Source organism: Hemitrygon akajei, chromosome 16, assembly GCF_048418815.1.
Source record: "Hemitrygon akajei chromosome 16, sHemAka1.3, whole genome shotgun sequence".
Classification (NCBI taxonomy): domain Eukaryota; kingdom Metazoa; phylum Chordata; class Chondrichthyes; order Myliobatiformes; family Dasyatidae; genus Hemitrygon; species Hemitrygon akajei.
The window spans coordinates 57,966,527-57,981,738 of NC_133139.1; the positions used below are offsets into that span (position 1 = coordinate 57,966,527).

Below are 15,212 nucleotides of genomic sequence, written 5' to 3' on the forward strand. Positions count from 1 at the left end.
TGGCTAAAGAAATTCCTCCTCTTATCTGTTCTAAAGGACGCCCCTTGATTCTGAGGCTATCCCCTCTGGTCTTAGGCTCTCCTACCAGAGGAAACATCCTCTCCACATCCACTCTATCAAGGTCTTTTACCATTCAATAGGTTTAATTAGATTACCTTTCATTCTTCTGAATTCCAGTGAAAACAGGCCCAGAACCATCAAACACTCTTCATATGATAAGCCATTCAATCCTGGAATCAATTTGTGTGAACCTCCTTGAAAACTTCTCCTGTTTCAACACATACTTTATAAGGCACGCAAAACATTTCACAGTACTCCGGGAGGCCTCACAGGTGCTTAATAAAGTATCAACATCACATCTTTGCTTTTATATTCTACTCCTCTTGAAATGAATGCTAACATCGCATTTGTCTTCCTCACCACAGTGGAACACCACTAGTCTTATATGCTGATTCATCACCACCTTTGACTCAGCCAGCTACAGTTGTGTCATCAGTAAATTTAAATATGGCATTGGAGCTGTGCTGAGCCTCAAAATGAGTAGAGCAAAGGGCTAAGCACATACGCTTGTGGTGCACCCATGCTGATGAAGATTGTGGAGATGTTGTTGCGAATTCAAGCTGACTAGAGTCTGTGAGGAAACTGAAGACCCAACTGCACAAGGAGATATCAAGACCAAGGACTTGAAGCTTATTGAGTAGTTTTGAGGGGGTGATGGTGTTGAATGCCAAGCTGTAGTAGAGCATCCTGACATATATGAGTTTGCTGTCCAGATGTTCCAGGGTTGAGTGAAGAGCCAATGAAATGGCATCTACTGTGGACTGTTATGCTGGTAGGCACAGTAAACTGAAGTGGATCCAAGTCACTTCTCACTCAGGGGTTGATATGTTTCATCACCGACCTCTCCAAGCATGTTATCATTTTATCAATGGATCAGAATCAGGTTTAGTATCATATGAGCTCATATGTCGTGAAATTTGTTGTTATGTGGCAGCAATACATTGCAAATACATATATAACAAAAAACTGTAAATTACAGTAAGTATATATTTTTTAAAAAGATCAATTTAATTAGTGCAAAAAGAGAGGGGAAAAAAGAAAAAGTAGTGAAGTAGTGTTCACAGGTTCTACCTACGTGCTACTGGGAGATAGTGATTGAGACAGCTTAACAATATTCTAGGTCACAGTATAATTGAAGCCTGCTTGAAGCAGGTGGGTACCTCAGTCTGCTGAAGCGAGAGGATAAAGATGTTAGTGAATGCTCCAGCCAGTTTATCAGCACAGGTCTTTAGAAATTGGCCAGGTACCCCCATCTGAGTCACATGCTTTCTGTTTCACCCTTTTAAAGGATGCTTTGACGTCAGCCTCAGAGACAGAAATCACAGGGTCATCAGGGGCTGTGGGTTTTCATGTAGGCTTTCCATGTTTTGATGATCAAAATAGGCATAGAAAGCATTGAGCTCATCTGGGAGCAAAGCCTATTTGGCAGCTATTTCACTTGATTCTACTTTAGAAGAGGTAATGGCATTCAAGCCCTAGCACAGCTCTTGAGCACCCCCCAGTGACTCATGTTTGGTCTGGAATTGTCACTTGACACACAAAATGGCTTTCTGGAGATGGTTCTGGACCTGTTGTATCTTACTTGGTCACCAGACCTGAATGCCACTGATCTGGAAAACAGATTGTGGTTCTAAAGATTTATCCATGGGATTGATCTCCCAATAACAGGTGACAGGTTACAGCTGAACCAATATTGGGGGACCAATATTCTCGCAGGCATGTTTGTAAGAGCTGTTGTGGAGGGTTTAGAATAATTGGACAAGGGGTTCAAAATTGGAGTGAAGGGACTCAGGATAGACAGATGATAAAAAAGCAAAGATAGCATGCAGACTGTCAGGAAGGACAGGCAGATGATAGGACAAAATTGCAGCAATCAGGGCGAACATCAGTGCATTAGGGAAACAGAATAAAAAAGGGTAGCAAATACAATACTCAAAGTGTAATATCTCATTGCACAGAGTATAAGAAACAAGGTTTATGATCTTGTTGCACTATTACAGATTGTCAAATATGATGTTGTGGGCATCACTGAATCGTGGCTGAAGGATGGTTTTGGTTGGGAACTGAATGTCCAAGGTTACACATTGTATTGGTGGGATAGGAAGGTAGGCAGAGGGGGAGGTGTGGCTCTGATGGCAAAAAATGGCATCAAATCAATAGAAAGATGTGACATGGGTTGAAAGATGTTGAATCCTTGTGGGTTGAGTTAAGAAACTTCAAGTGTAAGAAAGGTGGATGAGCTTAGAGCATGGATTGATATCTGGAAATATGATGTTGTAGTTATTAGTGAAACATGGTTGCAGGAGTGGTGTGATTGGCAACTAAATATTCCTGGATTTCATTGCTTCAGGTGTGATAGAATCAGAGGGACAAAAGGGGGAGGTGTTGTGTTGCTTGTCAGAGAGAATATTACAGCGGTGCTCTGGCAGGATAGATTAGAGGGCTCGTCTAGGGAGACTATTTGGGTGGAATTGAATAATGGGAAAGGCATAATAACACTCATAGGGGTGTATTATAGACCACCTAATAGGGAACGAGAACTGGAGGAGCAAATTTGCAAGGAGATAGCAGATATTTGCAGTAAGCACAGGGTTGTGATTGTGGGAGATTTTAATTTTCCACACATAGACTGGGAAGCCCATACTGTAAAAGGGATGGATGGTTTGGAGTTTGTAAAATGTGTGCAGGATAGTTTTTTGCAGCAATACATAGAGGTACCAACTAGAGAAGGGGCAGTGTTGGGTCTTCTGTTAGGGAATGAAATAGGTCAGGTGATGGAGGTATGTGTTGGGGAGCACTTCAGGTCCAGTGATCGCAATGCCATTAGTTTCAATATAATTATGGAGGAGGATAGGACTGGACCCAGGGTTGAGATTTTTGATTGGAGAAAGGCTAACTTTGGGGTGATGCGAAAGGAATTAGAAGGAGTGGATTGGGACAATTTATTTTATAGGAAGGATGTAATAATGGAGGTCATTTAAAGGTGAAATTTTGAGGGTACAGAATCTTTATGTTCTTGTTAGGTTTAAAGGAAAGGTTAAAAGTTTGAGAGAGCCATGGTTTTCAAGGGATATTGGAAACTTGGTTAGGAAAAAGAGAGATATCTACAATAAATATAGGCAGCATGGAGCAAATGAGGTGCTCGAGGAATACAAAGAATGTAAGAAGAATCTTAAGAAAGAAATTAGAAAAGCTAAAAGAAGATACAAGGTTGCTTTGGCTAGTAAGGTGAAAATAAATCCAAAGGGTTTCTACAGTTATATTAATAGCAAAAGGATAGTGACGGATAAAACTGATCCCTTAGAGAATCAGAGTGGACAGCTATGCGTGGAGAGGAAAGAGATGGGGAAAATTTTGAACAATTTCTTTTCTTCGGTATTCACTAAGGAGGATATTGAATTGTGTAAGGTAAGGGAAACAAGTAGAGAAGTTATGGAAACTATGACAATTAAAGAGGAGGAAGTACTGGCACTTTTAAGGAATATAGAAGTGAATAAATCTCCAGGTCCTGACAGGATATTGCCTATGACCTTGATAGAGTTTAGTGTAGAAATAGCAGGGGCTCTGACAGAAATATTTCAAATGTCATTAGAAACAGGGATGGTGCCGGAGGATTGGCGTATTGCTCATGTAGCTCCACTGTTTAAAAAGGGTTCTAAGAGTAAACCTAGCAATTATAGGCCTGTCAGTTTGACATCAGTGGTAGGTAAATTAATGGAAAGTATTTTTAGATATGGTATATATAATTATCTGGATAGACAGGGTCTAATTAGGAACAGTCAACATGGATTTGTGCGTGGAAGGTCATGTTTGACAAATCTTATTGAAATTTTTGAAGAGGTTACGAGGAAAGTTGACAAGGGTAAAGCAATGGATGTTGTCTATATGGACTTCAGTAAGGCCTTTGACAAGGTTCCGCACGGAAGGTTAGTTAGGAAGGTTCCATCGTTGGGTATTAATATTGAGGTAATAGAATGGATTCAACAGTGGCTGGATGGGAGATGCCAGAGAGTAGTGATGGATAACTGTCAGGTTGGAGGCCAGTGACTAGTGGTGTGGCTCAGGGATCTGTACTGGGTCCAATGTTGTTTGTCATATACATTAATGATCTGGATGATGGGGTGGTAAATTGGATTAGTAAGTATGCAGATGATACTAAGGTAGGTGGCGTTGTGGATAATGAAGTAGGTTTTCAAAGTTTGCAGAGTGATTTAGGCCAGTTAGAAGAGTGGACTGAGCGATGGCAGATGGAGTTTAATGCTGATAAGTGTGAGGTGCTGCATTTTGGTAGGAATAATCCAGATAGAACATACATGGTAAATGGTAGGGCATTGAAGAATGCAGTAGAACAGAGTGATCTAGGAATAATGGTGCATAGTTCCCTGAAGGTGGAATCTCATGTGGATAGGGTGGTGAAGAAAGCTTTTGGTATGTTGGCCTTTATAAATCAGAGCATTGAGTATAGGAGTTGGGATGTAATGTTAAAATTGTACAAGGCATTGGTAAGACCGAATTTGGAGTATTGTGTACAGTTCGGGTCACCAAATTATAGGAAAGATGTCAACAAAATAGAGAAAGTACAGAGAAGATTTACTAGAATGTTACCTGGGTTTCAGTACTTAAGTTACAGGGAAAGATTGAACAAGTTAGGTCTTTATTCTTTGGAGCATAGAAGGTTGAGGGGGGACTTAATAGAGGTATTTAAAATTATGAGGGGGTTAGATAGAGTTGACGTGGATAGGTTTTTTCCATTGAGAGTAGGGGAGATTCAAACAAGAGGACATGAGTTGAGACTTAGGAGGCAAAAGTTTAAGGGTAACATGAGGGGGAATTTCTTTACTCAGAGAGTGGTAGCTGTGTGGAACGAGCTTCCAGTAGAAGTGGTAGAGACAGGTTCAGTATTGTCATTTAAAGCAAAATTGGATAGGTATTGGACAGGAAAGGAATGGAGGGTTATGGGCTGAGTGCGGGTCAGTGGAATTAGGTGAGAGTAAGCGTTCAGCACAGACTAGAAGGGCCGAGATGGCCTGTTTCCATGCTGTAATTGTTATATGGTTAGAAGTGTAACTGATGGCAGTTACATACAGGCCTCCCAATAATTGCTGGGAATCTGGACCAACAATTATAACGGGAAATAGAAAAGATGTGCCAAAAGGGCTATGTTATGATAGTCATGGGAGATTTCAACATGCAGGGTGATTGGGAAAATTAGGTCAGTAATGGATCTCAAGAGAGCGAGTTTGTTGAATGCCTAGGAGATGGCTTTTTAGAGCAGTTTGTCGTTGACTCTACTAGGGGATCAGCTATACTGGATTGGGTGTTACGTAATGAACTGCAGGTGATTAGGCAAAGAACCCTTACTAGGCAGTGATCACAATATGATTGAGTTCAACTTGAAATTTGATAAAGAGGTCAAGTCTGGCTTAACAGTATTTCAGTGGAGTAAAGGAAATTACAATGGTATGAGAGAGGAGATGGCCAAAGTAAATTGAAAGGAGATGACAGCAGAGCAGCAATGCCATGAGCTTCAGGGGGAAATGAGGAAGCTCAGGATAGATGTATTTCAAAAAACAAAAAAAAAACTCAAATGGCAAAATAGTACAACTGTGGCTGACAAGGGAAGTCAAAGCCATTGTAAAAGCAAAAGCAAGGGCATAAAACAAAGCAAAAATTAGCGGGAAGATAGAGGATTGGGAAGCTTTTAAAAACCTACAGAGAGCAACTATAAAAATCATGAGGAGGGAAAAATGAAATACAAAAGCAAGCTAACAAACAGTATCAAAGTGGATAGTCAAAGTTTCTTTAAGTATAAAAAAAAGAGATGAATGGATATAGGACTGCTAGAAAATTAGGCCAGAGAAATAATAACAGGGGTCAAGGAGATGGCAGATGAACTAAATGAATATTTTGCATGTCTTCACTGTGGAATACACTAGCAGTGTGCCAGATTTTGAAGGGTGTGACAGAAGAGAAGTGAATGCAGTTACTATTATAAGGGAGGTGCTCAAAAAGCTGAAAAACCTAAGGGTAGATAAGTCACCTGGATCTGATGAACTGCATCCTAGGATTCTGAGTAGCAGCAGCAGTGGAGATATGGAGGCATTAGTAATGATCTTTCAAAAATCATTGGACTCTGGCATGGTGTCAGAGGATTGGAAAACTGCAAATGTTTTAAGAAAGGAGGAAGGCAGCAGAAAGGAAATTATAGACCAATTGGCCTGACCTCAGTGCTTGGGAAGATGTTGGAGTTCACTGTTAAGGATGAGGTTATGGCGTACTTGAGGACAAGGACAAGAAAGGACAAAGTCAGCATGGTTTCCTTAAGGGAAAATCTTGCCTGACGAATCTGTTGGAATTCTTTGAGATGACAAGCAGGATAGATAAAGGGAATGCAATGGATGTTGTATATTTGAACTTTCAGAAAGCCTTTGACAAGGTGCTACACATGAGGCTACTTACCAAGTTAAAAGCCCATGGTATTAGAGGGAAGTTACTGGCACAGTTAGAGCATTGGCTGATTGGTAGGAGGCAATGAGTTGGAATAAAAAGATCCTTTTCTGGTGACTAGTGGTGTTCTGCAGGGGTTGGTATAGGGTCTGTTTCTCTTTATGTTGTATATCATTGATATAGGTGGCTTTGTTGCCAAGTTTGCAGATGATACAAAGACTGGTGGAGGGACAGGTAGTGTTGAGGGAACAGGTAGGCTGCAGAAGGACTTAGACAGATTAAGAGAATAGGCAAATGAAATACAATGTTGGAAAATGCAGGGTCGTGTGCAGACTATTTTCTAAATGGGGAGAAATCCAAAAATCTGAGATGCAAAAGGACTTGGGAGTCCTTGTGCAGAATACTCTAACAGTTAACTTGCAGGTGATGAGGAAGGCAAATACAATGTTAGCATTCATTTCAAGAAGTCTAAAATACAAGGGCAGGGATGTGATGTTGAGGCTTCATATGGCACTGGAGAGGCTTCCCATTGAGTATTGTGAACAGTTTTGGGCTCCTCATCTAAGAGATATGCTGGCATTGGAGAGGGTTCAGAGGAGGTTCTCAAGGGTGATTTTGGGAATGAAAGGGTTATCATGTGAGGAACATTTGACAGCTCTGGGTCTGTACTTACTGGAATTTAGAAGTATGAGGGGGACCTCATTAAAACCTTTCAAATGTTGAAAGGCCTAGACAGAGTAGACGTGGAAAGAATAATTCCTGTGTCTGGGTAGAGTTGGCACATTCTGTCTGTGAGAGTACAAGGTTTTCTCCAAGTCTACAGTTTCCCCCACCCCCCACATCCCAGAAACATCCTGGTATATTAATTGGCTGCTGTAAATCACTTCCTATTATTAGTGGATGGCAGAAGAGTTGGTGGGTATGAAAGAGATAAAGGTGAAGGAGGATTGCAGAAAAATAGCAGAGGACTTGGGATTGATGGGATTACTTTCACAACAGGTAGCACCTGCATAAATCTGGGCTCAAACTTGCTGGCCAAGTTTCACGGACGATCTCCATAAGACAAAGTAGTAGAATTAGGCTATCTGGCCCATTGAGCCTGCACTGCCATTCCATCATAGCTAATTTACAATCCCCCTCATCCTCATTTACCCGCTTTCTCCCCATAACTCTACTAATCAAGCTAGAGTGGATTTTTCATTTAGTGGGCAAGTCTAGGACCAGGGACACAGCCTTAGAATACAAGGACATCTCTTTAAAACGGATACAAGGGGGATTTTTTTTTCAGCAAGAGGTGTGGTGAATCTGTGGAATTCATTGCTACAGACAGCTGCAGAGGCCAAGTCATTGGGTATATTTAAAGGGGAGTTTGATTGGTTCTTGATTAGTAAGGGTGTTAAAGGTCATAGTCTAATACTCCACAAAAAGTGCAGAGAATACCAGAGTAACCCGATGGGGACGCAAACCAAAACATAAGGTGACCACATCCTAAAGCTTTTATTTTGATGAAGCTGCTGTGAAACAAATCCAAAATGCTGCTCAACACAATCATTTTTGTAGCAGTAGGGCTTGGAAAGAGAAAATTATTAATTTGAATTTTTAAAAATAATTAGAAATCAACAGCATGCAACATCTTCGATGTAACACTAAGCTCCACAGGGGCCACCAACCTCACAGCAGGCCATGTACTTAGTCCCCTGCTCTATTCACTTTACACCTTTGACTGTGAGGCCAAGTATCTAATGCTGTATTTAAGTCTGCTGGTGACACCACTGTTATTGGCCAATCAAAGATGGTGACAAATCAGCATATATTGTAGGATGAAAGTTGAAAATCTGGTTGAACAACAACCTCTTACTCAATGTCAGCAAAACCAATGAGCTGATTATTGGCTACAGGAGGAAGCTGGAGGTCCACAAGCCAGTTATTAGGGGATCTGAGTTGGAGGGGGCTTTAAATTCTTTGGCATTATCATATCAGAGGATCAGGCATTTCTGTTCTAGAGCATTGCAGTTTCTATACCAGGCAGTGTTGCAACCAGCTAGGACACTCTGCATGTACAGTGAAGAGAATCCTATCAGGTTGCATCACTACCTGGTATAGAAACACCAATGCCCTGGACAGAAAAGGCTACAGAAAACATAGGCAAAGATCTCCCCACCACTGAGCACATCCGTAATGACACCAGCATCCACCATCAAGGCCATATTCTCTTCGCACCACTCCCATTAGGCAGGAGATACAGAAGTCTTGGATCCTACACCACCAGGTCAGGAACAGTTATCACTCTCCAACAATCAGGCTCCTGACCCAGTGTGAATAACTTCATTTCACCACAACCCACAGACTCACTTTCAAGGACTCTGACTCTATAACTCATGTTCTCAGATTTTCTTTTTATTTGCATGATTTGTCTTTTTCACATTGGTTGGTTCTCAGTCTTTGTGTAGTTTTTCATATATTCTATTGTATTTATTTTTCTGTAAATGGCTGCAAAAAATGGACCTCAAGATCTTGATTTATGTACAAACGTACTTTAACAATTTGCTTTTATTTGACCCACGAGCATTTCACACTACATCTGCATTTGCAGAAAGGGGATGTAAAGGAAACTCGGCCGTGAGGGTTGGACATGAGAATAGCAACTCCAATCCCATAAAAACTCAGCTATAGAAACTCCAACAGAAGCTACAGAGACCTCATTCCTGGGAGGAGGATAAAAGATGGCTACACCTGGGGACAACCTGAAGGGCTGGTCCAGGTCAAAGAATCCTGGCAAGCTGTTGTTGGCAGCCTATGCCCCAGTAGGGGTAAAGGGCTTAACTGGCAAGATTTAATCGACCTTGTTAGCTATTGCTCACAGATCATTTGGAGACTTACTGGTGATGCCACAGTGTTAGATACCTTTTGTTAGGTCTCATGGAATAAATTAACTTTGCTCCATTAGTATTTAAAACAAAACAAAAAATAAGTTATATTAAAAGCTTTATTGAACTGCATCTTGCACTGGTTGTCATTCAGTTGCTTTTTGTTAAAAACACATCCACAAAATTAAGACAATTAAAAGGAAAATTTCAAACAGATAGAAACCTTTTGATAATGTAAAGCTGCCCAGGAAACTTTACTTAAAAATAATAAAAACAATTGTCCAGCGTTTAGAGTACACGGTTTATTGGTGTGAAAATTGTTGGGCAGCATTCAGAGATCTCTGTCATTACACCAATTTATAATTCCAATTACAACTGGGTTACTACACATCAAATTTTACAATGTTATGGATTTTCAAAATCTCTCAATAGATTGTGATCTTCATCACAGGGCATCTGTAACAAGCTGAGGATATAACCTTGTAAAACAGTGAATTGAACCAGCATGAGAACTGCTGAGTTATTCAGTGTTTTGTGTGTTGAGTTGAACCAGCAAGCTCTTTCAACTGGAAGGCTGAGGTTGGAAGCATTGGTACAGATTCAAGAGCAACTAACTGAACATGACAGAAACTGTGGCTCAAGTTAAAGGTTTATAAATAAAAGGTTTAATGTACAGCAATCTATAAAGGATTCTATGTTACGAGGAATGGATATGGGAAATTTACTAAACCTCCTGGCCAATGCTGGTCTACATTGACTAAAATAAAATGATTTGGTCACGATTCATTCACTTGGACCTTTCCACCAGCTGGACTTTGGGCTCACTAGCAGTAAGATTACAAAGGAACGTCAATGAGTAAATGCAAGAGATTCTGGAAATAAGTCCACATGGCTCTCCAATATCTTCTGGCAAATGATAATCCTTGCTGGTGTTTGTATTCCATGGGAATAACTAAGTCCACTTTGCTCAACAAATCTTAGTGAATGGCAGCAAACCATTCAAACAGCAGAGTCCACCCAGCTCAACTCTTACAAATGAGGCTGTAACTGCCAGCCGCTGGGAAAAGGATGGAGCATTCCCCCCTCCTGGGCCTGCAGTAACGTCAGATGCTACATTCTCTTTCACTACTAGCCTGGCTCAGCTCAAATTGAACTAGAAGCTCTCATGACTATGGCTAAACCAATGTGCTGCAATTTTCCACGAACATGCTAGCCCTGTTTTTTAAGCACATTGGTGAAAGTAGCAGAGAAAGGAATTTCTCACACCTGCTCAGTGCCTAAGTGGGAGTGAATCCCAAGTGCCTTAGAGAGGCGATGACTGTGTTAGGGTCCCTTCCTTGGAGAAAAATAGACTTACACTGAGCACTACTAAAATCATCATCTGTGCCACTAGGTGTAGAACAGGGTTAACCATACATTGTTGTTTGAAATGGATCAGAATTAAGTCAGGAAACAGAATGATTTCCATTTATTAGGGAATCAGTAAGATGAGAACAGAAACTTTACTGAAAGATTGAAGAGATGTGTCACATTCTCCTCCTAAAGAGGTTTTTAGAATGTGAAAGAACATGGTACATCATGTTCTAAAGTGTTTCAGAAGTCAAGAGGATAAAAACAGTGAGGGCAGAGGAATTGAGCATCAGCTCCGCTATCGCAGCCAGAGCCTCCTGCCTGCTGAGCAATGAGTCTGTTCTCCCTACCAAGCACTGAGGCCAAGAAGCTTCCCTTCAGGAGGAACCAACCCACACATCACTTCAGATCACACTTTTAATCCTCAGTTTACATTAGTGCTGCTACAATTACAACATTGAGATGGGGCTTTTTACAGGGCAGGTCCAAGCAGGTCCAGTAGTTGTCTGATATCATTTTAATTCAGTTTAAAAAAAGCAAAAAGTGCTAAATGCAAAGTCTTGATTTAAGACTTCTCTTAGTATGAGGGAAGATCCCAAACCCTTAACACCAGAGCTTAGAGAAACAGCCATTACTTATCAAACATGCACTTTAACTGTGATCTGTAAAAAAAACCAAAAAAATCCAATACTTAGTTTTTTGACCATCTTTCTTTCATCAAGCCCCATCTTCTCCACACTGAAACTTAGTATAGGCAAAACAACAGTTTAGCTCGTGTAGTAATACAAGCTTTCTAATTTGCACGTCTTAAATATTTAAGTGCTTAGTGTCATGAGTTAAGATTAAGTTAACCCCCATTTTTCTCAGCACCAGGACAGATCCTTGGATAAGAAGCTCTTAGAGTATTAAATAAGGATTAGAACAATTCTTAAGCCAACCCAAATGGCTCACATTTAAGACCTTCTTCATCCCTTGATTTTACTCCTCCTTAGAGAATAGTTTAATTGAATTAGTAGATTTACCATTGAATATTTACTTACCAAAATGCATTTAACACATTCTAGCATTCACTCCAGGGCTACATGGAGAAGAGCAGAATGTCACCAACTTTTACCTTCCTCTGCTCAACCCAGCAGTGAGGCACAGAAAAAGGTTGCAGGGACCCAGCCTAATTTTCTGCACCCCTAATGTTGGAGATGATGTCCTCTACAACCAAACGGCAGTAAGTGCACAAATACAGTAAAAGAACCTTGGTGTGTGCATAAACGTGACACCAGGACAATGAAAAAGGTCACTCATTATCAAAGAGTATCCAGTGCAGATGAAAAATTTATTCTAGGTTTCATTATAAATTTTAGATGCCAGATATTTGTCATTTGTAGCTCAAGTACAGATGTTCGTAAAATAACCAACTGTTCCTCCATCTGTAGCTTCTCCATCTCATTTGGTCGATTCAAACACACGGCACTAGTCCTAAAGATCTGTATTTCCCACTAGTCAGAATACTTGACAAAAGCAATTGAAAGTGAACAAGCAGCAGAGGGCAGTTAACCTAGAGCTTTACTGGATTAGATTGGGTGACTTTTTGTTAACCTCACCTCCAAGACTGAAACAAAATCCCATTCCACCTTGAGCAGTTTGGGAAATCAGATTGCAGAGACAATACTCAATATACACTTCCTGGTCCTTAAATGAAACCAAATGCAATGAGTTTAAATGCTGACAATCTGTTTTACTAAGGTGTTTCACTAGCTGTAGGTTTTGTCTTTTGCCTCAGAATTACTGACCAAAGCTTCACCTCCTCTATAAAAATATGACATGCATTTGTGGAGAAAACGATTCACTATGTTTACTAAATTTAATAATAAATTAATAATAATTTATTATTAGCCTTCCCCCCCCACCCCAGATTCAGACACCATTAGATGGCACCATCAGACATTCACCACATCTCTACAGCTTACTTGTGTGTCATTTCTCATGTACCTAACTAAATTTTGAGAATTAACATCTGAGCCCAAAGTTGTTCACATCCATCATCTATTTTCCAGAGTAGACAAGAACCACTTAGGAATGGTAGCTAAATTTTCCCATTCCCTACCGTATGCATCTTCACCACCACGACTATAACAGAGATCCACATGTTCTTCCAAAACCCAGGGATCAATCTTATGATCCATCTGCCATCTGGTTGTTTTCCATTGCACAGGGTGAAATGACATTCAACAGGCTCCCCTTCCCCAAACTCAGTATCTGCTAAGAGGACATGAACAAAATCTGGAGGTCCAATGCAATAAAATAAACATTCTGAAGTCCCATTCTGGTTAGAGGTTCTTTAACAAGTTTCTTCATTACAATTTAACAAGTCAGGAAAATATGATTCCTTAAAGCCAGGGCAGCATGTCTACAAGGATATTCAGGTATACCAAACCTGAAACCAAACCAAAAGTCCTGAAACTTCATAACAATGGTGGCTAAAAGGTGAAACCCGATAATGAAAGAGCAATTAGGTTTTCCAATGTAATGCATGGTCTCTGCTAGACCAAGACACCACATGGAGGTTGGTATAACCTAAAATAAAAAATGGTCATAGGAAACATTATTAAATTTAGAGTCTATGGCCATACTCAAGGCATAAGCTCCCATGGACATCTTTAACTGCTACTGACATGTAACAAAGTAATATGTAAAATGTTGCTAGTGTTAAAGTGTTTAACAGACTAGCTTTACAACATTAAGACCACAAATTCTCCAAACATGTCACAATTGCTTTGTAGTAGAATTGCTACTTTGATTTGAACTATATACTTCCTGTTGAAGACCATTATGTTAGAAGTGAAAGCTGACCCTCCACTGGAAGAGACTCCAGCTGGCACAGGGCAGCTGTGGGTCAAGTCTCAGGTCAGTGGCTTATTTTAGAGGGTATAGGTAAACAGTGAAGGGGAGGAAGGCAAGTCAAAGTTGAAAAGCAATTGTGTAAAGGTTACAATAGCAAGGATTTATATTCAAATAGTTTGCTCCACAAACCCAGCATTGATACAAGGACCGTGTAGTCAGTATAACTCAAAATGACATCAACAAAATAATCCACACCTGGCCCAACACAATAAATAACAGCCACACATCCCCTCCCCATGCTCGTTCCTAAAAACATAGTGTTAATAAATTACAAATCCTGGGTTTTCTTGCATCAGTATTGAAACAGAATGAAGAAAGTCTGTTCATTTACTGGGTGGCATGTAAGGCTCGAGCAAGAGCTTGGAGAAGGTGTTGACTTTGTCAGTGCCCCTTACTTCATGAGGTAACAAAGGGAGCTTCACAATGTGGAAATCTTCGTACAGATCCTCCATCTGGTAAGAAAAGCAAAGTTAAAATCACTAAATCAACAGCACACAGCACAAAACCAAAGTTTCAACAGGGTGGCGAAAATGGCATTCAGTACACTTCCTTCATCAGTCAGGGCATTTTGTAAAGGGCTTGGGTCATTATGCTGCAGTTCTATAAGTCATTGGTGAAATCACTTGGAGTATTGTATATAGTTTTGGTCATCCTGTTATATGAAAGATATAACTAAACTAGTAAGAGTGCAAATAACATCTATCAAGATGTTGCTAGGACTAGAGGACCTGAGTTATAGTTGGTCTTCATTCTTCAGAACATAGGAGAATGAGAGGTGACATTAAAGAAGTGTTTAAAGTTATGACAGACATAGATAAGGTGGATGGTAAAAGTCTTTTCCCCAAGGTAGGAAACCCCAAAACTAGGTTTAGGCTGAGAGGTGAAAGATTTTAAAGTGGTAACTTTTTTCATGCAGAGGGTGGTGAGTATATGGAACAAGCCGCCAGAGGAAGTGGTTGAAGCAGGTACAATAGCATCATTTGTACATGGATGAGCGGGCTTAGAGATATGGACTGAGTAAGCATAGTTTCGCTGAAGGGCCTGTATCCGTGCTGCATTGCTCTATGACCACCTTATAAAATGCAGGATTGCAAACAGTGACCAATTCTCCAATGCCAGAGGGCCACAGAAAGAGTGACATGCTTGATAGACTACAATCACATACTTTGCTCAGAGCCTCAAGCCACCAGGTACTTAAGTACAATGGGACTCATAAATTGAAGCACAAAACTAATTTTAAATAGAATTCCACACCTTAAGGGCGGAGCAAAGTCAAGATGGTGCTAAATGGCGACTCCTTTGCTTGCATCTTCGGAAACAGCTCTATTTCTATCTTTGCTATCTTTTTTTTTCCTTTTCAAGGTTCTTTTGAAGACCCTGATCTGGAGGTAACACTCTGATTTTGGTTCTTCGCTGAAATGAGACCTGCTCTCAGGGTCTCACGAGTGACCACTTTTTGATATCCCAAGGACATGGCCAGGAAGACTAGCATGCCTTCAAGGTGCCAGATTTTCATGTCACTGGAGATGGGCTGAATCAAGGCCGGTGCAACTGACTGAGGCGTTACGGGAGAACATGGAACATCGGGAG

At 40.5% G+C, this 15,212-nt stretch overlaps 1 protein-coding gene across 1 annotated transcript in view; it reads right to left on the reverse strand.

The window, feature by feature from the left end:
- Positions 1-9,475: 9,475 nt before the first annotated feature.
- Positions 9,476-15,212, reverse strand: part of get3 (guided entry of tail-anchored proteins factor 3, ATPase) — a 41,265-nt gene continuing 35,528 nt past the window's right edge. The window contains exon 7 of the mRNA XM_073068942.1: positions 9,476-14,074. Coding sequence (XP_072925043.1) covers positions 13,946-14,074 — 129 coding nt within the window. The 3' untranslated portion in view covers positions 9,476-13,945. The remainder of the gene's footprint in view (positions 14,075-15,212) is intronic.